The 23843-nt window shown below is 46.6% G+C and overlaps 1 protein-coding gene across 1 annotated transcript in view; it reads right to left on the reverse strand.

Annotated features, from left to right (window-relative positions):
- The window catches only part of SMG1 (SMG1 nonsense mediated mRNA decay associated PI3K related kinase), a 121554-nt gene that overhangs the window by 55535 nt on the left and 42176 nt on the right, over positions 1 to 23843 (reverse strand). Inside the window, exons 12-25 of the mRNA XM_069734120.1 lie at positions 20953 to 21054; positions 14091 to 14360; positions 13151 to 13281; positions 12908 to 13069; positions 12513 to 12631; positions 12345 to 12432; positions 7420 to 7521; positions 6069 to 6209; positions 3600 to 3799; positions 3253 to 3449; positions 2994 to 3158; positions 2753 to 2907; positions 2120 to 2259; positions 1738 to 1939 (exon numbers count right to left, since the gene is read on the reverse strand). Coding sequence (XP_069590221.1) covers positions 1738 to 1939; positions 2120 to 2259; positions 2753 to 2907; positions 2994 to 3158; positions 3253 to 3449; positions 3600 to 3799; positions 6069 to 6209; positions 7420 to 7521; positions 12345 to 12432; positions 12513 to 12631; positions 12908 to 13069; positions 13151 to 13281; positions 14091 to 14360; positions 20953 to 21054 — 2174 coding nt within the window. The remainder of the gene's footprint in view (positions 1 to 1737; positions 1940 to 2119; positions 2260 to 2752; positions 2908 to 2993; positions 3159 to 3252; positions 3450 to 3599; positions 3800 to 6068; positions 6210 to 7419; positions 7522 to 12344; positions 12433 to 12512; positions 12632 to 12907; positions 13070 to 13150; positions 13282 to 14090; positions 14361 to 20952; positions 21055 to 23843) is intronic.

The following is a 23843-nucleotide window of genomic DNA, read 5'->3' on the forward strand; positions in this document are numbered from 1 at the left end:
CATGGAACGAGAGTATATTGGCGACAGAGTGGCAGTGCTGCATTTATTGAGGAGATAAACCACAAACTTTCTATAGAGAATTCTATTTGTGATTGTTAAGTAGGCCGTCTATTATCAGATCACGGTGTATAACAATTTAAGTCGGTCACTCCCAAAATGCCTTTTAAACTAACTATGCAGTGCTATAGGGGGACTTAGCCCCTACAGAAATCATACTAGCAATGTACAATTGGTACAGAGATTGGGAAAATAATTTTATGCCTAAGCAAATGAGGGGGTTTCAGTGCACCCTTGATGATGCCAAGAGCTCGGTGCACTGCTATGCCCCCTCATTTTGCATCATGAGCACTTGTTTCTGATGGACAGTGCTCAGTTCCTAAAGCAAATGCTGCATTGCGTGTGCATGCGCACGGACTGTGCCGCCGCCGTCGTGTGCACATAGCTCATTGCACACAGTGGCAAGGTGCGTTCTCCTACCTGGATCCTCACTGCTGTGTTACACCTGGAAGCAGAACATGCCTAACCACTATGTGCATGCCCGCTGGCACAGGCAGTGTCAAAACACATGCGCACATGGGGCAGCATTCAATCTAGAAAGCAAGACATCAGACGCAAGGAAAAGTCCGAAAAAAGGAGATTTTTGTGTACTCACCGTAAAATCTCTTTCTCTTAGCCTCTAATTGGGGGACACAGGACCATGGGTGTTATGCTGCTGTCCACTAGGAGGCGACACTATGCATAATCTGAAAAAGATTAACTGTGGCTCCTCCTCTGCAGTATACACCCCTGGACAGCGTCAGCCTTCTCCAGTTTTTTGCTTCGTGTCGCATAGGAGGCACACCTAAGATTTTTTTTTACTCCGTTTTCTTCCTACGGATTACAGATGAAGAAAAGAGGGTCTCCTGTGAGACTCCCGGCATGGCTCCTTCCTCGGCCCCCTATTACGGGGTGCCCGGTTGAAGTAGAGATGGATATTTCACCATGTCGCTCCTTCCTACCTGAGGCGTCTCAACCTAATGCCCCCAAAGGGGGATTAGGGAGGGTGCTGTTGTCACACCTTCAGGGGCCTTTATCCTCGCCTCGACCTCAACCCAGAAACCAAAAAGAATTGGGGAAGGAGGGGGGGGGGGCAGGGGGTCGTCTCGACTTCGAACCAGCACCCGAGGCACTGGGGAAGGAGCAACATGGGGAAATATCCATCTCTACTTCAACCGGGCATAGGGGGCCGAGGAAGGAGCCATGCCGGGAGTCTCACAGGAGACCCTCTTTTCTTCATCTGTAATCCATAGGAAAAAAACGGAGTAAAAAAAAAAAAAATCTTAGGTGTGCCTCCTATGCGACACTAAGCAAAAAACTGGAGAAGGTTGATGCCATCCAGGGGTGTATACTGCAGAGGAGGAGCCACAGTTAATCTTTTTCAGATTATGCTTAGTGTCGCCTCCTAGTGACAGCAGCATAACACCCATGGTCCTGTGTCCCCCAATGAGGCGACAGAGTAATGCAGAATGAGGCAGCGTAAGGATGCACAGTCCTTGGCCACGCCAAGGGTGCAATGAAGGCCCCTCACTTGCGCAAGAATCAAGTTGCTTTCTAAAGCACCGTACCAGTAACAGGTATAGTGCAAGTATGATTTTTGCTTTGGCGGACTTGGCCCCTACAATGTATAGTTAGTTTAAAAGGCATTTTGGAGGTGAACCACAATGTAATAATAAGAGGCAGATACACCAGAGGACTCACTTAATATAATTGAAGTCCGTCTTCATGTTAATACAGCTTCCCAATGCTCCTTTCTTCAAGTCGTGCATGCTGTTCTGCCACTCCTGGACTGCAGGCCAGTCAGCGATTGAAATGTAGCACTCGCAGGCCTTATTTCCCAAATAGTTGACCACTTCAGGCAAAGGATCGCTAGGTTTCGTTAGGACAGTCTTACGGGTGTCTCCTGCAAGTCACAAATAGATAGAACCAGTGTTCATCAATTTTACTGCAATAACCAAAAAACAAGGCCAAGAATAATGAAAAAAATAAAATAAAATGAAACAAAGTTACCCGACTGTAAGCAACCGATAAACCACAAGCAGCCTACAGATGGTAATGCGCTAGATCCAATACATACACGTACCGTTCGCATGTTTGGGGCTTGCAGATGTGCTGGTGGAATTCGCCAACTTCAGAACCGTTTTGTCAAATCCTGAAGTGCTGCAGTCGACCCCGGTCATCGCACATAAGTGTTCCTGATATTCCACGGCTGCTTTCTCAAACCTACCGGGAACAAAACTGGCCATAAATTCATGATACAAAGCAGAAGATTATAAATTGCAGCATATAACACACCATCGAGAACATCACCCACTGTAAGTGAGACCCATTTTGGCAGGTAATGCACCAAGTGCTTTTCACGCAAGGCAGCACTATTTTGCTTGAGAATAAATAATGGCATCTAAACATAATGGAAGAGCAACTTCTCCCAAACATCCCAGGAAAGTGCATGTATAATGCGGTCACACAAACGCCTGACAGCGTAAGACCTGAACATTGTGTCTCTGCTTGTATAGATTGATCTGCTCCATATAACCAGGATGCTAGCGTATGGAGAGATCAAGTACAAGCAGGCAAATGACTAGTGACAACAAGGAAGAAGATCAAATGCCACAAGTGCATTGAGCCAAATATGCTCCCACAATGAAAAGGTGGGATCCAGTCGTACCGCTGATTTTTACTCGATTACCCGATCACCTCTGACAGGTTACCGTACCTTCCGTCTGCTTGTAGAGCCACAGAATTAATCCAGGAAAGACTTTTTCCAGCAACAGCGGACGACCACACAGCAAGTCCCTGTATGGCTTCTGGGCACTGAAGTTCGCAAAGGGCTTCCACCACCATCATCACAGTCAGCTCAAATTCTGATCCCTTTACAAATATTATCACGCAGTTAGCATTGAGCATACTGTATCTCAATCTGCATCGTATGACTATGCAGATTTTTTTTTTTTTACCTGGGGGGTACTGTTATTCTTCATCTCACACAGCAGGTCAAACCCATGCCTGACCGTTACGGCAGGTTGGCCGGCTAACAAGCCCACTCTCATGATGGCGATTCGGATTCGGGTGAGCCAGTCTTGGCACGTTTGTCGGTTCGTATAGAAGAATGTTCTGATAACCTTTAAAGGAGGGAAAAAAAATTGTTGCAAAATTTAACAAGTCCTTGCAGCATCGGACGTTGCAAGGCTTAGTAAAGCACACATTCTTACATACCTTGGGTGGAGAGGTTAAGGCATTGGCACATCCTTCATAGGCATTGTACATCAACTTGTCCAAATTCTCCAAATACTGTAAGAGAAGCACTAGGCGCAACTGATTATTGCCATGTCCTTCGTCATTGTCGGCAGTCGTCCACTGACTCGCATCCTGATCTGGATTAAGAGTGTGAGCGGCTAGGCTTCGGATAATGCCTTAAAAACAAAAGGCGAGTCCGTTTCAATGTAAAAGCAAGAATGACAAGCTTGTGATACATAAATGACTCAAGATAAAACCAGAGAATTACGCAAACATGCATCTCGCATGCGCACACAGCTCTTCTTCCAGTCACGACCACCACATACCTTCGATAGTCTGGAACGTATCTTGAGCTCTTCCTAGCGGCGTCCGCAACTTTGACAGGACAGTGAATTGAGCCGCTTCCCATACAACCCATTGCCACAGGAGGGCCTCCGTCTTTAGCAGGTTGCGAGGAATGAGTGACGCTTCTCTCTTATCCAGTCTCTGGCAGCTGTAGAACAACCTCTCCAGCCAGTTATCCTTACTAGGAAGAATAAAAGCAGCCATAAACTCACCATGATAGGTAAAAAGGGAGTTAGAATCTGTTTCTATTTGTCAAAATTGAGGGCACCAAGAAATGGGCACCGTTTAAGACCGAAGGCACAGTGGTCGACCAAGTAAACTTAGTGCAGCAGATGAAAGATACAGCATGCTTACTTCCCTTCAAAAATCGGTAGATGCCCAGCAGTGCCATCAGCTCATAAGTGGCAGCAACCTGTGGGACCCAGTTCCACACATCTGTTTGGAGATGTCTGGTCAAAGGAGTATCTCTGACAAGTGAGCAAGGCCAAGAGACCCAATTATGCACAAAAATATAAGAACTGGAGTGCAGAAAATGGCAGCCGGTGCTCAGGACTGAGGAGTCAAAATGTGAGCTAATTAGCTGTAAAAGAAGAAAGTTTATTTGCTGGAGGACGGTACAATAATGAGGGTTTGCATACAGCAGTAAGACATGGTGGAGGGTCCTGGGAAATCTGGGGCTATATTTCGGCAAATGGAATTGGGGATTAGGTCAGGATTAACGGTGTCCTCAATGCTGACAAATACAGGCAGATACCTAGCCATCACGCAATACCGTCTGATTAGCTACAAATTTATTATGCAGCACGACAAATATCCCAAACATGCAGCCAGTATCATTAAGAACAATCCTCAGCGTAAAGAACAACAAAGTCCTGGAAGTGAGGATACGACCCCAAAGAACACTGATCTCAGAGTCTGGGATTACAAAAGGATTTGCAAAAAGCCGACATCCACAGAAGATCTGTGGTTAGTTCACCAAGATGTTTATTACAACCTTCCTGCCGCGTTCCCTCAAAAACGGTGTGTATGTGTCCCTAGAAGAACTGATGCGTTGATGCCACTTTAAATTGAAACAGCACTCGCACCAAATAATGTGATTTAGGACTGAGAATTATAAAGAAAGCTATTAACTTGTCTTTTTTTAAAGCAATCTTTCCACACCGGCCTAAACCTTTTGCACAGTACTGTACATTAATTCATCACTTCCCCTTGACATTCCACTGTGAAAGCAAATCTGGCACTATCTGACAGAAAGACGACTTATATTTTATCATTGACAAAAGCGTCCATAGGAAGTGAGCGAGTGAACTGGAGCTTAGCCTAGTGCTAGACCTAGCCGCATGGCCTTACCCTGATCTGTGAACTGGAGCTTAGCCTAGTGCTAGACCTAGCCGCATGGCCTTACCCTGATCAGTGAACTGGAGCTTAGCCTAGTGCTAGACCTAGCCGCATGGCCTTACCCTGATCTGTGAACTGGAGCTTAGCCTAGTGCTAGACCTAGCCGCATGGCCTTACCCTGATCTGTGAACTGGAGCTTAGCCTAGTGCTAGACCTAGCCGCATTGCCTTACCCTGATCTGTGAACTGGAGCTTAGCCTAGTGCTAGACCTAGCCGCATGGCCTTACCCTGATCTGTGAACTGGAGCTTAGCCTAGTGCTAGACCTAGCCACATGGCCTTACCCTGATCTGTGAACTGGAGCTTAGCCTAGTGCTAGACCTAGCCGCATGGCCTTACCCTGATCTGTGAACTGGAGCTTAGCCTAGTGCTAGACCTAGCCGCATGGCCTTACCCTGATCTGTGAACTGGAGCTTAGCCTAGTGCTAGACCTAGCCGCATGGCCTTACCCTGATCTGTGAACTGGAGCATAGCCTAGTGCTAGACCTAGCCGCATGGCCTTACCCTGATCTGTGAACTGGAGCTTAGCCTAGTGCTAGACCTAGCCGCATGGCCTTACCCTGATCTGTGAACTGGAGCTTAGCCTAGTGCTAGACCTAGCCGCATGGCCTTACCCTGATCTGTGAACTGGAGCTTAGCCTAGTGCTAGACCTAGCCGCATGGCCTTACCCTGATCTGTGAACTGGAGCTTAGCCTAGTGCTAGAACTAGCCGCATGACCTTACCCTGATCTGTGAACTGGAGCTTAGCCTAGTGCTAGACCTAGCCGCATGGCCTTACCCTGATCTGTGAACTGGAGCTTAGCCTAGTGCTAGACCTAGCCGCATGGCCTTACCCTGATCTGTGAACTGGAGCTTAGCCTAGTGCTAGACCTAGCCGCATGGCCTTACCCTGATCTGTGAACTGGAGCTTAGCCTAGTGCTAGACCTAGCCGCATGGCCTTACCCTGATCTGTGAACTGGAGCTTAGCCAAGTGCTAGACCTAGCCGCATGGCCTTACCCTGATCTGTGAACTGGAGCTTAGCCTAGTGCTAGACCTAGTCGCATGGCCTTACCCTGATCTGTGAAAATTCCCATACAGTATGAAGCTGATGACATCGGAAAAATCCTGCGGATGGAAAGTGTTGCTGGGAGATTTGCTCATGTGGTTTCGTACTGCAGAGGAGATTTCCTGCGTTTCGGTGTAACTTGTATTACTTGTAAGACAAAACAAAATGCAAAAGTAATTAATATCAGTTGTCAAGCAGAAGAGGGTCCGACATTTAATGGCAGGAATGGTGCAAGACTGTGGAATTCTTGTCATTATAAATACTAATGGAAGTGTGAACACAGCCTTAGCCAAACGATTTAGTATTGATATATTTAAAGGGCTTATCCAATACTTTACAAGTAAACCTTAATAGGACCAGCCTGGCTTAAAGTAGTTGTCTGGTCAAAACTGACAAGTCTGCAGCTACTCTGTGTGACTGCAGACTTATTAATCACATACTGTGCAATATGGGGGATTTGCCGCTTCAGACCCGGGACCGGAGGGTATGTATGCGTTATAGGACAGGGTGGTGAGGCCAGTGGGTGCAGCCTTGCTCTCCATACACTTGGCCTACAAGTGTATGGAGCGAGGCCACGGGTATCTATAACACATACATACCCTCCGATAACGGGTATGAAACCGGCAAATCCCCGCAGCGTACAGTGCATGCGCTGGGGGGATTCATAAGTCTTCAGTCACACACAGTGATGCAGACTTATCGGTTTTGACCAGACAACCCCTTAAAGAAATTAAAAACCCCTACAGATCTACCAGACCGGTGCCAATGCCCCACACTTGGTATTGTGTCCCTGCCAGCCCCTCCTGGCATCAGCATCCAGTAGGGAGCATCACGTGACCTTGGCAGCCTTCACATGGCACCCGAACACTCAATCTCAGGTGGAATGAAGAGCCCGGCTGTTGATGGCAGAAAAACGCTGGAGGACTCATTACCAAATGCTGTAGACCAGGGGTCCCCAACTCCAGTCCTCAAGGCCCACCAACATGTCATGTTTTCAGGATTTCCTTAGTCTTGCCCAGGTAATAATTGCATCACCTGTGCAATGCAAAGGAAATCCTGAAAACATGACCTGTTGGTGGGCCTTGAGGACTGGAGTTGGGGACCCCTGCTGTAGACGAGTACAATTATTTCTTACAACACCCGGGCCCATAAAGGATAAAATATAAAGTAGGGAACAATCCCTTTAAACCTTCTGGGAATTCAGCAAGATGTAGGAATTTTGTGTAACGAACCAGCTATAATTTTGCTGAAGCCTGTATTATATAGCCAGGAAGAAAAGAGAAGTAAGCAAATAAAAGATGTAAAAAGCATTTTCGGGCTCTTTTATTAAGCTATTACACACAATGGTAGAACATACCTTAATACGATATCCAAAGAAATAGACTTCAAAAGCTTTCCGAATGCCTGTCTAACTCGTGGTCCACTTGATACAAGTTGCACACGACACACATCAACACACCTATATCAAAGGAATATGAAATTACATTACTTCAGATTCCTAGCGAGACAATTAAAGAAAAAAAAATAAATAAAAGAGAAAAGGAAAATCAATAAAAAAAAAAAAAAAAAAACTCATACAGACAGGAAGAACTGGTAACTTTGCAAAAACTATATTTTTGTACCTACCGTAAAATCCCTTTCTCGTTAAACAGATTAGGAAACACAGGACCGAGAGTATAAGCCATACAGCTAGGAGGACGGATTTTATATACAAAAAATGTGCTTGCTCCGCCAAGTGGCCTAAAGCATTTCTTTGGATAGTTTAGTGCCAAAAGCAGAAGATCAACCCCCAAAAATAAAACAAATTCAGCAACAAGGAACAATCAGGAAACAATATGACCAGAGTCTAGGGAATAAATACCTGCATGGAAAAAGAACTGACTCCTAAGGAACTTTGGGGAGATGCTGCGAAGAGGGATAATGGGAAACTCCTAGAGTTCAGCCAGAACAAAGTTTACCCAATTGCTCCATTTCATCAAGAACGGTGTATTTCAAGCTGGTCTTGATGAAGAAGTGAAGTAGAATGCAAGAGGGAGATGAATTAATGAATAAGGCAGGACGCAAAGTGGGCCAGACATCTGTGTGTGCCGACCACAAGTCTTGCTCCAGTCAGGAAGGTGGAGGCTATGGAGCCCCACCTGTATAAGGTTGGAGAGGCCAGTCCACAGCGATTAGGATTAAGTGAACACACTCCAACGGGATCATGTGGACACGCTCCAACTTGAACCGCCTAAGGAAGAAGAATGCTGTCCAAAGAGTTATCAGAGCATCCACTGCATAATCTCTTGGCATATGGCGACTTAAGTTGTGAACTTGTGATTGAAACACGAGGCCAAAATGTCTATGTTGAGGATGCCTCAGCAACAACAATGATAACCTAAAGAGAATCTGCCAGCACACCATAGCTGCATGCGCCAATTGAGATCTCGGCTCAAGGACATCTCAAAGTTGTGACTGAGCCGAGATTTTAATCTACGCATGTGCCACGGGATTCTTCTAGAGACCAAAACCCTGGGTGGTTTGATGGTTGAACACTGCTCCGCAGCCCGAGAGACTGGCATCAGTTGGCACCATCTGCCATTGGAGAGAAAAGATGGATCTGCTAGAAAGCAAACATTAAAGATGGTCTCTGAAAACTCAAATAGACAGATGTCGCGTAAGTATACCCAATAGAAGAATTCTTCTGGTTCCAATGATGCAAATTCAGATCATAAGGATTCCATGCAAAATCTACAGACTCGCACAAATTAGTTGCGTTTTTTCAATTCCACAATGAGTCTGGCCAAGCCATCATTATTAGGGACTGTGAGTAGGTTTGAGGAGCATTCTTAGAATAGGAACAATGACTCCTTGGAGCTGGAGGTCACATCAAAAGGTAGACTTGTGAGGTTAAGCTGTCGCACTGGACAAAATGAAACAAACTGTGAAAAACCCGTTTGGAGCCAGAGGTGAACTACATTTTTAAACCATAGATAAAACTTCATTGACCAAGGCGTTGTTCACATGAACAATTCTTAACTCTCTGAAGGACGACCCCTCACTCGAGAAGATCTTCATGCGGTGGAGCATCTGAAAGTGGATGGCTTCACGGATTTGGGGGAAAGAAGGCTTTTGCTTGAATGAGGGTGTAGGTAAATATGTATATGTATGGATGTATGACCAGCAGTAACTTAGCATCTGTCCTAGGCTGCAGCTCTTCACTAAAGTTACCGTCACACATAACGATATCATTAACGATATCGTTGCTTTTTGTGACGTAGCAACGATATCGTTAAGGAAATCGTTATGTGTGACAGCGACCAACGATCAGGCCCCTGCTGGGAGATCGTTGGTCGCTGAGGAAAGTCCAGAACTTTATTTCCTCGCTGGACTTCCCGCTGACATCGCTGGATCGGCGTGTGTGACACCGATCCAGCGATGTCTTCACTGGTAACCAGGGTAAACATCGGGTTACTAAGCGCAGGGCCGCACTTAGTAACCCGATGTTTACCCTGGTTGCCAGCGTAAACGTTAAAAAACAAACATTACATATTTTCCTTCAGCTGTGTGTCACCGGCGCTGTGCTTCTCTGCACTCCTCCTGCATCCTGTGTCAGCGCAGGCCAGCCGGAAAGCACAGCGGTGACGTCACCGCTCTGCTTTCCGGCTGACCGGCGCTGACAGTGGAGAGGAAAGCAGAGCGCCGGAGGACAGACACGGAATGTAAGTATGTAGTGTTTGTTTTTTTAACGTTTACGCTGGTAACCAGGGTAAACATCGGATTACTAAGCGCGGCCCTGCGCTTAGTAACCCAATGTTTACCCTTGTTACCCGGGGACTTTGGCATCGTTGGTCGCTGGAGAGCTGTCTGTGTGACAGCTCTCCAGCGACCAAACAGCGACGCTGCAGCGATCGACATCGTTGTCGGTATCGCTGCAGCGTCGCTTAGTGTGACGGTACCTTAAGGTCATGACCTATGTTATCCTGAGAAAAAGACAGTCTTCCTAGTCTCACCCCAGGGGGTATGTCCTGAGAACACACAGAATTGGAAACACTTCACACCTCCTGGTGCCTTTGATGAGAAGACACCAAATTGCAGATTAGCACTGTATATCTACTCTGAGAAAGAAAGATTACACAAAGAGTGTTCAAAGAAAAATAATGTATTAATTGGTAAAATAGCCAGGATCCAATTACAAACCAAGGATTAGAATATTAACCTGAGAGGCTGGTCTAGAAATTTGACCTCCAGGTTGACTTTATAAATTTAATTCCTTTACACATAGAAAGCTGTTCACATGTGAGGGCAGCCTGGGAAGCTGATGTGAGCCATTCCATAATCATCCCCCCTCGGAGTAGAATGCCGGACTGCAAAGTTTAGATATTTCTGTAAGTTTCTCCCTTTATTTTGTAAATGTTATGCATATTTGTATGAAACATTTTATATCTTTTATTGTAAGCACTGTACCTTTTCTACTAAAGCTTAAAACTTTAATAAGTTTGAACCTTGTATACTCTAAAGCAGGGGTCCCCAACTCCAGGCCTCGAAGGCCGCCAACAGTGCAGGTTTTCAGGATTTCTTTAGTATTGCATTGGTGGTAATGTGATCATCTGCACAGGTGATGATTCCAACCCCTGTGCAATACTATGGAAATCCTGAAAACCTGCACTGTTGGCGGCCCTCGAGGCCTGGAGTTGGGGACCACTGCTCTAAAGAATCCATAGCCTTACGTGTGCTACCCTGCTGATTGGCAGACAGTAGTAGTAGTATTTCCGGGACTCATCGCCCGTGTGTTCGGTGAGTGGTGGCAGCGTGTATGAGCGGGGTGCATGGTCTGTGTTGGGTGTGAGATATGCTCCCATTGCAGTATAGGGCAGAGGCTGAATGCTGGACTGTGTGAAAGGAGGTAGATTAACCCTTGGAGGCGCAACCCCCCAGTCACATGCTGAGGGGGTTACCTGCAGTTAGAGGGTCGGGAGAAGCTTTTGTCACCTCCACAGAAAGAGGAGTCTTAAAAAGAGCAAAACCTCTGAGATTGCCTAGATGTCCGAGAGCGGCTAGGGTTCTGGGAAAGCAAAGCACCCTTGCCCCTGATGGCATCCTTGATGATCATATCTATTTTCCAAAGAGCTTGTTCACTGCAAAAGGGAGACCAGTATAGGACTTTTTGGATGACTATTTTGCAAATCAGGGTTTAAGCCAAGTGTAGCGTTGAAAATACAAACAATTGACTTCAGGGCACGTCGTAAGTTTTGCTGACTTAAGTGAAATCTCTAAATTACTTTTGTGAAGAGTGCAGCAATCAAGAAGAGTGGTTCATCATGAAGAAGATAAACCTTAGTGAAGATGTCTAGGTCTTGCAAACCCAAGATGATGCGAACAGAGGAATGTAAAGTGTAAATTGGTGACGGAAAGGCAGATTTTGAGAGGGAGACTATCTTTTTGCCCAGCGGGTCAAAGAGGGACTCCACAGCAGAAAGAGGCAAGGTAATGGCTCTACACCTACAAGTGCGAATGTAATCCAATGACGAAAGTGTGGACCATAACAAATTCTTCCGCAAAGGGGAAAAGTAACACCTCCTAGAGATAGGCTGTCTGGTCAGATGTTTTCATTCTTTGGCAAGAAGTTTGCCCAATTCTGTAGCTGGGAAAGGCGATTTGCCAGCAGAAGGAAACCACTTCCTTGCCAGGCTTATCTTTGACATGGATGGTGTCCCACACTAGCTACATAAAGTCTTGTATGGCCGTCATAGATGTGGCATTTGCAGGGAGGCACACTACTGTGGAGTGAACGTTGTGTCTTCCCTGAAGTGAAGGAAAAAAGGTGGAGTTCATCCATGTCATCCAAGACAAAAAAAAATGCAGAAGACCTAATACAGGACATGTCTTCCTTCTTCGGACAACAGGTGGAACCAACACTTATTTCTAATGTTGACACCTAGCGTCAAGCCTCCTAGTGGAAGAGAATATACCCATGGTCCTGTGTACCCCTCCCCCCAATGCTTTAAACAAGAAATGTAATTATTGTCCCCATAATTCAAAGAATGGATATAAACTCCCTGATATAGGGCTACTACTAGAACAGAGCACCTGCTAGCATTGAGAACAAGTCAACAAAACACATGGAAGTTTCCTAAAAACTCAGTAAGTTTCAATACTTCCCCATCACAAGTCATCCGTACAGCTGACCGAAAACACTTTAAAAAAATTATCTAACACTAGGATATGACAATTTGCTGATCAATGCCAAAAATCCCCAAAGATCTGGACAACGAAAGGCCCCAACAGTCTTCAGGAGCATACCTCTGTAGTAAGTCTTCTGGTAGTGATGATGACAAAACATGGAGACTGTTACAAGCTTGTAAGGTGATGTTCCCATCTTCAGAAAGTGCTGGAAAAATGTAAAAACGTTCAATATAGAATATAAAAAAAAATAAAGTTTGAAGGAGTAGAGAGACAGTCTCGCCTTACTATTTGCCAGTAGCCCTTTGCAGAAATTGTGAAAAGACGGCAGTGAGAATAATGGTGCATATGTGTCGGATTTCTTCATGAGCACTGCCACTTCCGCAGCCCAATTCATCAACAATTTTCTAAGACGGGAAAGAAAAAAAAAAAGATACATAAAAAGTAGAATAAATGACAAAAAAAATTTATGAATGAGAAGAAAGTTTAGAAAAAGACGCAACTACACAACAGTTTCACACAACGGTTTGAAGACACAGCGGCACTCTTGCCATCGACTGTGCGGCATTATAGCCCACACTCGCCACGTATAAGAATAAAGATGGGTCGTATGTGAGCAAAGAGGGAATCTCCGTAATAATGGGGTCAGAATGAACAATAAAACTGATGGTAAATGAAGTTACCGGGAATCTTGGTAAATATCGTCTTTCTTCAGCAGCATGCCCAGCAAATTCAGAATAACAGAGAAATGCTTCTTGGTGGCAGTGGTTACTGTGCTGATCACTGCTCCATCGAACAATGAAGGAGATGACGAACTGAGACTGCTGGAAATAAAATGCTCATGCCTGCAAAGGGAAAGCGCTGGTAAAGGCAAGAACAAACAATAATATCAACAGTAGAGCAAATATGTGCAGACATGGCCATACCTGGTGCAGTGAGAATACAGCGTGCAGAGCACAGAGTACTGCACTTCTGGATAATGGACAGCTATTTCTTTATGTACGACCGTCAGCGTCTTACTCAGTAATGCGAACACAGTGGGAGACAGAGCCCACATCTGGAAGAACACAAAAAAGTGGAATCAATAAGGAAATTAAACATACGGCCAAAGTTCAGCCTACATTACTAAGCTTCTGCCCACATGTTACCCTTCTCTCCCAACTAGACCACCCTGTGTCATTTGTCCACCACTTTATCATTGATGACCTTTCCTGAAGATAGGTCATCAATATCTGATCGGTTGTGGTCCGACCCCCGGCACCCCGCCAGTCGGCTGCCTGATCGTCTCAGTTGCAGAGCTGCTCAGTCTTCTGATAGTGACCGCGGCAGGGTTCTGCACATCCGTCCCTTACTCACAATGATAAGTGGCGGCGGTGCAGTACCCCCTGCTGCAGCCACTATTAGAAGACAGGAGCAGCTCCGCAATTGAGCAGTTCAGGATTCCGATACGGACAGCAGAGGAGGTGCCGGGTGACGGACCCTGACCGATCAGACATGCATGACATCAATGATAAAGTAGTGGACGACCTCTCTAACTGCTGGATGGACACAGTAGGAACACACTGCAAAATGTGGTGTGAACAGCCTCTAAAGCAGTTTGGGCGTGAAAACTGCAGCAGATAAACCACAAGCAGGTCGGCTCCATACAATATGACTAATCTTCATACAGACCCCTAGAGGTTCACCCTGCAAATCCATGCCAGAAATTCTAGACTCTGAGCCACATACATACATACATACGACCAAAATACTAAAATAGGACTATGAAAATGATGACATGCATAGCCAATCAGAGAGAGCACTAATGGAACTAGTCATATATAGCACATTTCTACAATACTGTATACAATAGGCATGATAGCTTACCCCAATCAGTGAGTTTTTTGCATTTCCAATTGTCGTAAGAACATTCAAGTCAAATACAGCAACAAACTTCGCACTGTCCACTCCGTACGTATGGTTCTTAAAGCTTTCATGCTGTATTTCGGCACAGGCTTCAGCTAGTTGCAGAAAGCCCAAAAGACTGTTTAAAGCGCACGCAATTTCTCCTAATATCAGTTTATATGCCGTCTCCAAAACTGGAATGTTCTTCAGGGTCAATACTGCTTGGTACAGGGAATTGGCTGCACCAATTACCTAAAAAAAATATATATATATAATATATCCTATCAATTTAATCAAAGCTACATTTTTGAAAAACATGACATCTATTGCTAGACTCTAAGCAAATGGCAACAATATAAATTGGAATCAAATGGGAATAATATATATACACACTCATACAGTGGGGAAAAAAAGTATTAAGAATTTCATTTAATGCTTATACTTATTTCATACAATAAATGGATTTTTTTAAAAAGATTGGGGGTCTCACAGGTGAAGTGCAAGTACGATAAAAATTTCAGACCTCTCCATTCTTTTTAGGTGGGAAAACTTGCAAAATCGGAAGTGTATCAAATACATATTTTCCCCACTGTACATGTACAGAGTTACGTCCAGAAATATTTGGACAGTGACCAGTTTCGGTATTTTAACTGTTTACCAAAACATATTCAACATACAGCTTTAGCATCAATATGGGCTTAAAGTGCAGATTCTCAGCTTTAATTTGAGGGTAATCCTTTTCTCCAAGCAAATCATTGGGGGACACAGGACCATGGGCGTTATGCTGCTGCCACTAGGAGGACACTAAGTAATACAGAAAGAATATAGCTCCTTCCTTGCAGTATACACCCTCCTGCTGGCTCCAAGTGAACCAGATCGGTAACAAAGCAGTAGGAGCTTAACATTTAACCAGGATGAACTATGTCAAAACCAAGGCAACACAGAAAACCAAAGCCGTTAGGCTAACAGGGTGGGTGCTGTGTCCCCAATGATTGGCTTTGAGAAAAGGATTTTACGGTGAGTACACAAAAATCCCTATTTCTCCTACGCCTCATTGGGGGACACAGGACCATGGGACGTCCTAAAGCAGTCCCTGGGTGGGGAACAATCAACTGTAATTGCTCCTTCTACCCACAGGTTACAGATGCAGCACAGCCGCCTGCAAAATTCGTCTGCCGATGGTCGCATCTGCCGAGGCCTGAGAATGAATATGGCAATGTTTTGTAAACGTATGCAGACTGGACCAGGTCGCAGCTCTGCAAACTTGTGCTGCCGAAGCTTGGTGCCGCCGAAGCTTGGTGCCGGATGGCCCAAGACGCACCCACTGACCGAGTGGAATGATCCTTAATCCCTGCTGGGACAAAATGACCTCTGACTCGGTAGGATTCCCGAATAGCTGACCGAATCCATATTGCTATTGTCGCTTTGGAAGCGGGAAACCCCTTCCTTGGCCCTTCCGGGAGCACAAACAGGGCATCCAACCTGCAGAAGGATGCCGTCCGCGAGACGTATCTCTTGAGAGCTCTCACTAAATCCAGTGTGTGGAATGTCTTCTCGATGCGATGTACTGGTGCCGAGCAGAGAGACTGTAAAACAATCTCCTGATTGAGATGAAAAGATGAGACAACTTTTGACAAAAAGGACGGGGATGTTCTCAAAACCACCCTATCCTGAAGAGGAACTTGACAAGATAGAGCCGCCGCTCTGAGACTCGTCTAATGGACGTGACCGCAACCAGAAGGCAAGCTTCCTTGAAAGAAAAGACGGGGAAACCTCCTGTAGAGGTTCGAAAGGAGCTTCTTGCAAGACTCCGAGGACCAGATTAAGGTCTCATGGTTCCAACGGCATCTTATAGGGTGGCGCCCTATGGGGGACTCCCTGAATGAACGTCTTCACTTGTAATCTGTTAGCAATCCTACGTTGGAACAGAACAGACAGGGCTGAAATCTGCCCCTTGAGAGGACTAAGGGTGAGACACAAGTCCAAACCCGTTTGTAAAAATTTGAGGATGGAAGGAATGGAGAATTCAAAATGAGAACGTCCCCAGTCGTTGCACCAGGAAAAGAAGGTTTTCCAAGTGTGATGATAAATGCGCATAGACGTAGGCTTTCTAGCGCTGATCATGGTGGATATGACTTCCAGAGAAACCTGCCTGGGTTAGAACCCAGGACTCAAATGGCCATGCCGTCAAACGCAGGGCCTCGGAGTTCTGGTGGTAAATGGGGCCCTGTGTAAAGGTCTGCGCGATTCGGTAATCGCCAGGGAACATCGGCGACTAGTTGAACTAATTCGGCATACCACGCCCGGCGCGGCCAATCTGGCGCAATAAGGATTACCGGTACTCCCACCGCTCTGATCTTATTGATGACTCTCGGCAGAAAAGGGAGCGGGGAAAATACGTAAGGAAGCCGAAAATGATGCCTCGGGAGTACAAGTGTATCTGCCCCGATTGCTGCTGGATCGTGGGACCGAGCTATGAAGTCGGGAACCTTGGAATTTAGCCGTGAGGCCATCAGATCCACGTCCGGGGAGCCCCAACGACAGCAGATCTGGTGGAAGATCTCCGGATGGAGAGATCACTCCCCGGAGTCGAGGCCTTGATGACTGTGGAAAACTGCCTCCCAATTGTCCACTCCCGGATGTGAACCACAGAGATCATTGAGCGGTTTTCTTCGGTCCAACGGAGAATGTAGGCTACCTCGTTCAAGGCTGCCATACTGCGGGGTTCCACTTTGTCGGTTGATGTATGCCACTGCAGTGGCATTGTCGGACTGAATCCTGATGGGACGACCCGCCAGGATCTGCCCGTTCTGGAGCCTCTGAAACCAGACTGCTTAGGCCTGCCTCTGCATCAAAGGGAAGGTTTATAAGAGGCCTGGGAATCCCTGTCTCCACGTTGTGTCCGGCCAGAACCGGAAGATGTGGGAGTAGAGGACCAGTTTCAGTTATAACGGGGGAAAAAAATTAAAAAAAAAAAAAAAAAAAAAAAAAAAAAAAATCGGGACCGAGCCTGTGGTTGTGGAAGATAATTACTCTTCTCACCGGTGGCGTCTGGAATCAATTGGTCGAGCTTTTTGCCAAAAAAAGGCGACAACTCTGATTTGGTAGTTAAGTCAATGACTTTTTGGAAACAGAATCCGCACGCCAGTCCTTGAGCCACAAGGACCTCCGGATGGTGATTGCTGCTGCTTGAGAAGCACAGTTAGCGGCATCCAGGGACGTGGTTACTACGAAATCTCCAGCTCTGGCTATCTGAGTAACGAGGTCTGTCATCTCGGGGGGACAATTGGTATCCAGCACCGCTGAAGACAAGACCTCAGCCCAGTGGGTCATATCCTTAGCCACCCACGTAGTGAGGCTTCAAAGGCTGAACGCGCCATAGTCTCGATCTAACGATCGGTTGGGTTTTTAAAAGAGGCGCCCTCCAAGGATGATAAAACAGATTTAGTAGCCAGGCGTGATCGGGGGAGACTGCGACCAATCTTTTCTTGGGCAAAAGAATATATTGACTCCATGAGCTTCTGCCCTGTGAATCGTTTATCTGGATGGATCTTGTGAGATTCAACGATTTCCTTAAATTCGGGATGAGTGGCGAACTCTGAGCTCGCTTGGTCCTCTTAAAGGACACAGCATGATCCGTTTTAGATAAAGGTTCCTCCTCAAGCTTCAAAGCCTTATTCACTGACTCAGAGTCGAGAGTCTCCTGATCGTGATGAAATTCCTGATCTAGGGACGTATCAATCATCCTCTGAAACAGGTTCTCTAGCCCCAATAGAAGGGGAGCGAGAAATGGAGCTCTCAGAACCCAAATCCCGGTGATGGTCTAAGGATATGGCATGAGTCCTGTTCCTGGAAGAGCGAGAGCTCCTTGGCAAGGTACGACCCCTGGAGTACAAGGGGTTCTGATCATCGGAAGCGTCGTCCGAAATAGTGCCCTGTTAGAGAAAGGGTCTCGGAACAATTCCAACGGTTCTGCCAGGAAAGCCATAGACCGAGTAAGGGAGATAGCCCACTCAGGGGGACTAGGCTCACTGGGTTCGGTATCAATAACAGGTGGTTCCTGAGCAGTCACCGGTTCACAAGCTGCGCATAATGCACTATTGTGACCCCGGGGTAATGACACCTTACGAGAGGTACATGCTGCAAAAAACGTAGTGTAGGTTTTCCCAGACTTTTTGTGAGGCTTTGATTGAGGCATAGTATAGCCTTGAGGAGAGCGCTTACTAACATGGGATGGGTTAAGCCATGTTTCTGCAGCTTACCCAGGTCCTGTGTTTTGAGTCCCCAGGGGAGGTCCGCAGTGTTTGCCCAGAAAACGCTAGTCCTGAAGGCTGTGATTCAAAAAGGCTGGAGCAGCGCTGCAGCATCAGCCCTGTGGGTGTACCAAGATGGCCGCCGAGACAAGGAAGTGAGAGCTTCAGGGAACAAGAAGCGCCAGAAAGAGTGGGCGACTAACTGCCGGTGGGCGTGGCCAAAACACCAGCCTGTATGAAGGGGAAAAGCCAGGGGCTAAATTTTAAACCTGCGGTTGCGGCCTGCACCAGCGCCGCGACTGCTATTAGCGCCATTCTTAAGCCACACTCCATCATTGAATTGCCGCACTGCAGACCACCCACGGATCCGGGCTTTAAGGTGCGGACCTTCCATACCTCGGGGACCAGGACCCCCCAGCGCCTCAGCCCCCGCAGTGTACTCACGGTAGATGCGGTGGGCCGGTGCTCAATCCACCGTCACCATAGTCAGGGAGGGGGTGGAGAGCTTCAGCCGCCTTGCGTCATCCGCTATATCAGTGGTGATGCAGTGGGGGGGCTGCACGGACGCCATACATAACATGTCCGGTTATGCACCTGGCTCCAGGAGAGGTAGATGGAGGGCTACTCCATGTGGTCGCCTGCTATGGAGGGGGGAGATCGGAACGCGAAGGAACCTTCGCCTGTAAGGTGAGCTCAGGACTGGCATCCAACTTTGCAGGAAAGGATACGGGAGGGACGCTCCGCGTACTTGCCTGTTGATGATTCGGGGGAGATCGGAACCTAGAAATGGTCCGTCGCCCCCATTCGCTCTGTTAAGGGGAAAAAAAATAGAATAAAAAAGTAAAAAATTAAAATAAAAACGGTGGGGTCTGAAACAGACCCAAGTGCCTCCTAGAGACATTAAGCAAGAACTGGTTCACTTGGAGCCAGCAGGAGGGTGTATACTGCAGGGGAGGAGCCGAGAGCCAGCAGGAGGGTGTATACTGCAGGGGAGGAGCCGAGAGCCAGCAGGAGGGTGTATACTGCAGGAGAGGAGCCGAGAGCCAGCAGGAGGGTGTATACTGCAGGGGAGGAGCCGAGAGCCAGCAGGAGGGTGTATACTGCAGGGGAGGAGCCGAGAGCCAGCAGGAGGGTGTATACTGCAGGAGAGGAGCCGAGAGCCAGCAGGAGGGTGTATACTGCAGGGGAGGGGCTGAGAGCCAGCAGGAGGGTGTATACTGCAGGGGAGGAGACGAGAGCCAGCAGGAGGGTGTATACTGCAGGGGAGGAGCCAAGAGCCAGCAGGAGGGTGTATACTGCAGGGGAGGAGCCGAGAGCCAGCAGGAGGGTGTATACTGCAGGAGAGGAGCCGAGAGCCAGCAGGAGGGTGTATACTGCAGGGGAGGGGCTGAGAGCCAGCAGGAGGGTGTATACTGCAGGGGAGGAGACGAGAGCCAGCAGGAGGGTGTATACTGCAGGGGAGGAGCCAAGAGCCAGCAGGAGGGTGTATACTGCAGGGGAGGAGCTGAGAGCCAGCAGGAGGGTGTATACTGCAGGAGAGGAGCCAAGAGCCAGCAGGAGGGTGTATACTGCAGGGGAGGGGCTGAGAGCCAGTAGGAGGGTGTATACTGCAGGGGAGGGGCTGAGAGTCAGCAGGAGGGTGTATACGGCAGGGGAGGAGCCGAGAGCCAGCAGGAGGGTGTATACTGCAGGGGAGGAGGTATTCTTTCTGTATTACTTAGTGTCCTCCTAGTGGCAGCAGCATAACACCCATGGTCCTGTGTCCCCCAATGAGGCGTAGGAGAAAAAAAAATATCTAAAGAAGCCATCCCAGTACTGCAAAATCATTCTTTGGACAGATGAAACCAAGGTCAACCAGTACCAGAATGATGGGAGGAAGAAAGTATGGAAAAGTCTTCAAACAGTTCATGATCCAAATAAACCCCATCCTCTGTAAAGCATGGTGGAAGCAGTGTGATGGCGTGGGCAAACATAGGTCCCAATGACACCGGATCACTAGTGTTTATTGATGTGACTGAAGACAAAAGCAGCCAGGTGAATTCTGGAGTGAACAGGGCGATACTTTCTGCTTAGATTCAACCTAATACAGCAAGGCTGATAGGACTGTGCTTCACAGTACAGATGGGCAATGACCCAAAACATCCTACGAAAGCAAAGAATATTCTGCCATGGCCGAGTCAATCACCAGATGTCAGGCCCATCGATTAGCATTGCACATGCTTAAGAGAAACCTTAAAAAAGCTAATTTGTCCAATAACTTTTGAGCCCCTGAAATGAAGAGGCTCTGTAAAAACAATGGTAGCAATTCCTAAAAGTTTCAGATACATGTGCTTCTCACAAAAATAGAATATCAACAAAAAGTTAATTTTTTTAAATAGATCACTCTGTTAGTAATGAAATAGATCACTGTTTGTAATGACTCTATATAATATGAGTTTCACTTTTAGTATTGAAGAACTGAAATAAATTAACTTTTTGATGATCTTCTAATTTTGTGAGAAGAACTTGCATTTTTGTTCCGCCTCTTTAATTAAATCTGAAAGTCTAGACTTTTACACCCAATGTAGACCCAAAACCAGACAAGTGCTTACTTCCTTCTCCTTGTGGAATCTTAGTGCAAGCAGCTTTGAGGTGGGTACGAAGAGTTTCTCCACAAACGAAGAAGGTAATTTCGTATTAATCTGTTCCACAATCTGAAAGAATAAAATACTGAAATTGTAGAAAAGTATGTTACCTTTTTGAATTTATTTATTTTAAAAGGAAAGGTGTCTTTTTTACAATTCTGAGATTTATAATTTTGCAATTATAGAATATCAACTTTCGAGTCTGCGAAATTCCACATATGCTTACATGGTCAGTGATTAGTAGCCACTACGATAATTGAAAAATAAAAGACATATCCCTCTATACAGCAGAAGGTCCTGTGTAATTCCAGGATTACTTTTCAGAACCTAATTACCGTAAATTTACATTTTGACCATCGTGAAGGCACAGTAACTACAAGGGATAGGACACAAAAGAGGGAGCAGGTATCCCATGCTGGGAAGCCAAAGCAAAGTGTGGTCTGTAAAGGCAGCGGAGCAATACAGTGCTACTTTAAAGGGATATTCCCACCTCCAAGATCCTATTCCAATATGTAGCATTTGCTAATATTATTACACCCATTTCCAATTAGAAATGTAGTATAGTTCTCCCGGTAACTGTTGTCTCTTACCCCATGTGCAGGGCATTGCATTAGTTTAGGTATCCTTAGTTACGACCACTAGCACCTGTCACTATAGTGACAGAGTGGTCGTAACCATGGATACCTAAACTACTGCACATGGGGTAAGCAACGTAGCCAATCAGAACAACTATACTACTTTTCTCATTGGAGATATTATAATTATTAATTATTATTGCGCCATTTATTCCATGGCGCTTTACATGTAAGGAGGGGTATACATAATAAAACAAGTACAATAATCTTGAACAATACAGGTCACAACTGGTACATGAGGAGAGAGGACCCTGCCCGCGAGGGCTCACAATCTACAAGGGATTGTGAGGATACAATGGGTGAGGATACAGTAGGCGAGGATAGAGCTGGTTGTGCAGTGCTTTGGTCGATCGGTGGTTACTGCAGGTTGTAGGCTTGTCGGAAGAGGTGGGTCTTCAGGTTCTTTATGAAGGTTTCGATGGTAGATGAGAGTCTGATGTGTTGTGGTAGAGGGTTCCAGAGTAGGGGTGATGCGCGAGAGAAATCTTGTATGCGATTGTGGGAAGAGGAGATAAGAGGGGAGTTGAGAAGGAGATCTTGTGAGGATCGGAGGTTGCGTGTAGGTAAGTACCGGGAGATGAGGTCACAGATGTATGGAGGAGACAGGTTGTGGATGGCTTTGTACGTCATGGTTAGGGTTTAAAACTGGAGTGTCTGGGCAATGGGGAGCCAGTGAAGGGATTGACAGAGGGGAGAGGCCGGGAAATAGCGGGGGGACAGGTGGATTAGTCGGGCAGCAGAGTTTAGAATAGATTGGAGGGGTGCAAGAGTGTTAGAGGGGAGGCCACAGAGCAGGAGGTTGCAGTACTCAAGGTAGGAGATGATGAGGGCATGGACTAGGGTTTTTGCAGATTCTTGGTTTTGGAATGTACGGATCCGTGAAATATTTTTGAGTTGAAGGCGGCAGGAAGAGGAAAAGGCTTGGATATGTGGTTTGAAGGAGAGATCAGTGTCAAGGATTACCCCGAGACAGCGAGCTTGTGGGACTGGGGAGAGTGGGCAGCCGTTTACTGTAATGGAAGGTTCGTTGGGGGGGGGGGGTCGCGTGAGATGGGGAAAAGATGATGACTTCTGTTTTGTCCATGTTAAGTTTTAGAAATCTAGTGGAGAAGGAGGATGAAATAGCGGAAAGACATTGAGGGATTCTGGTTAGTAGGGTGGTGATATCTGGTCCAGAGATGTAGAGGGTCTGTAGTAATACGGAATGGTCCACTGTGTCAAAGGCAGCCGACAGGTCAAGGAGGAGGAGGACAGAGTAGTGTCGCTTGCTCCTGGCGGTTAATAGGTCATTGGTGACCTTAGTTAGGGCAGTTTCAGTGGAGTGGTGTGACCGGAAGCCAGATTGTAAGCGGTCAAAGAGGGAGCGAGAAGATAGATGGGAGGACAGTTCAAGATGGACGTGTTGTTCCAGTAGTTTTGAGGCATAGGGGAGAAGTGATATAGGGCGATAGCTAGATACAGAGGATGCTTCAAGAGAGGGCTTTTTGAGGATAGGTGTGATGGAGGCATGTTTAAAGCTTGAGGGGAAAACACCAGTTGTTAGTGATAGGTTGAGGAGATGGGTTAGGGTTGGGATGAAGACTGGTGAGGTTTGGGATGAGGTGGGATGGGAGCGGGTCAAGTGCACAGGTGGTGAGATGCGATCTTGAGAGTAGAGTGGAGAGTTGATCTTCTGTAATGGTGGAGAAGTTGGTTTTGGAGGTGGAGGGCTGGGAAGTCGGGAGGAAGGGCTCTGGGGGTTGTCGACCAAAACTTTCTCTGATGTTATCAATCTTCTGCTTGAAAAATGAGGCAAATTCTTCAGCTGAGATGAGTGGGGAGGGAGGAGGTGCTGGGGGACGGAGTAGAGAATTGAAGGTGTTGAATAACTGTTTAGGGTTGTGAGACAGGGAGGATATGAGAGACGAGAAGTAGGTTTGTTTAGCTGTGGCGAGTGTGGTCTTGAAAGTAGTGAGGGACGATGAAGTGCTCGTTGGAGTGGGATCTATTCTATCTCCGCTCAGCAGCCCTGGAAGCTCGTCTCAGTCCTTTGGTCAGGCTGGTGTGCCAGGGCTGTATGTTGATTTTGCGAGCTTTGGTATGTATTTGCTATTATTACACCTACTACACATTGGGAAGACACGACCTGCATCAGGCCTGCTGCATTTATCATTTTTACTTTATACTATTTTTGTTGTAAGATGGCAAGGATGCCCCCCACATCTTTTTCCATCCTGAGGAGGA

Source organism: Ranitomeya imitator, chromosome 7 (genome assembly GCF_032444005.1).
Source record: "Ranitomeya imitator isolate aRanImi1 chromosome 7, aRanImi1.pri, whole genome shotgun sequence".
NCBI classification, from domain to species: Eukaryota; Metazoa; Chordata; class Amphibia; order Anura; family Dendrobatidae; genus Ranitomeya; species Ranitomeya imitator.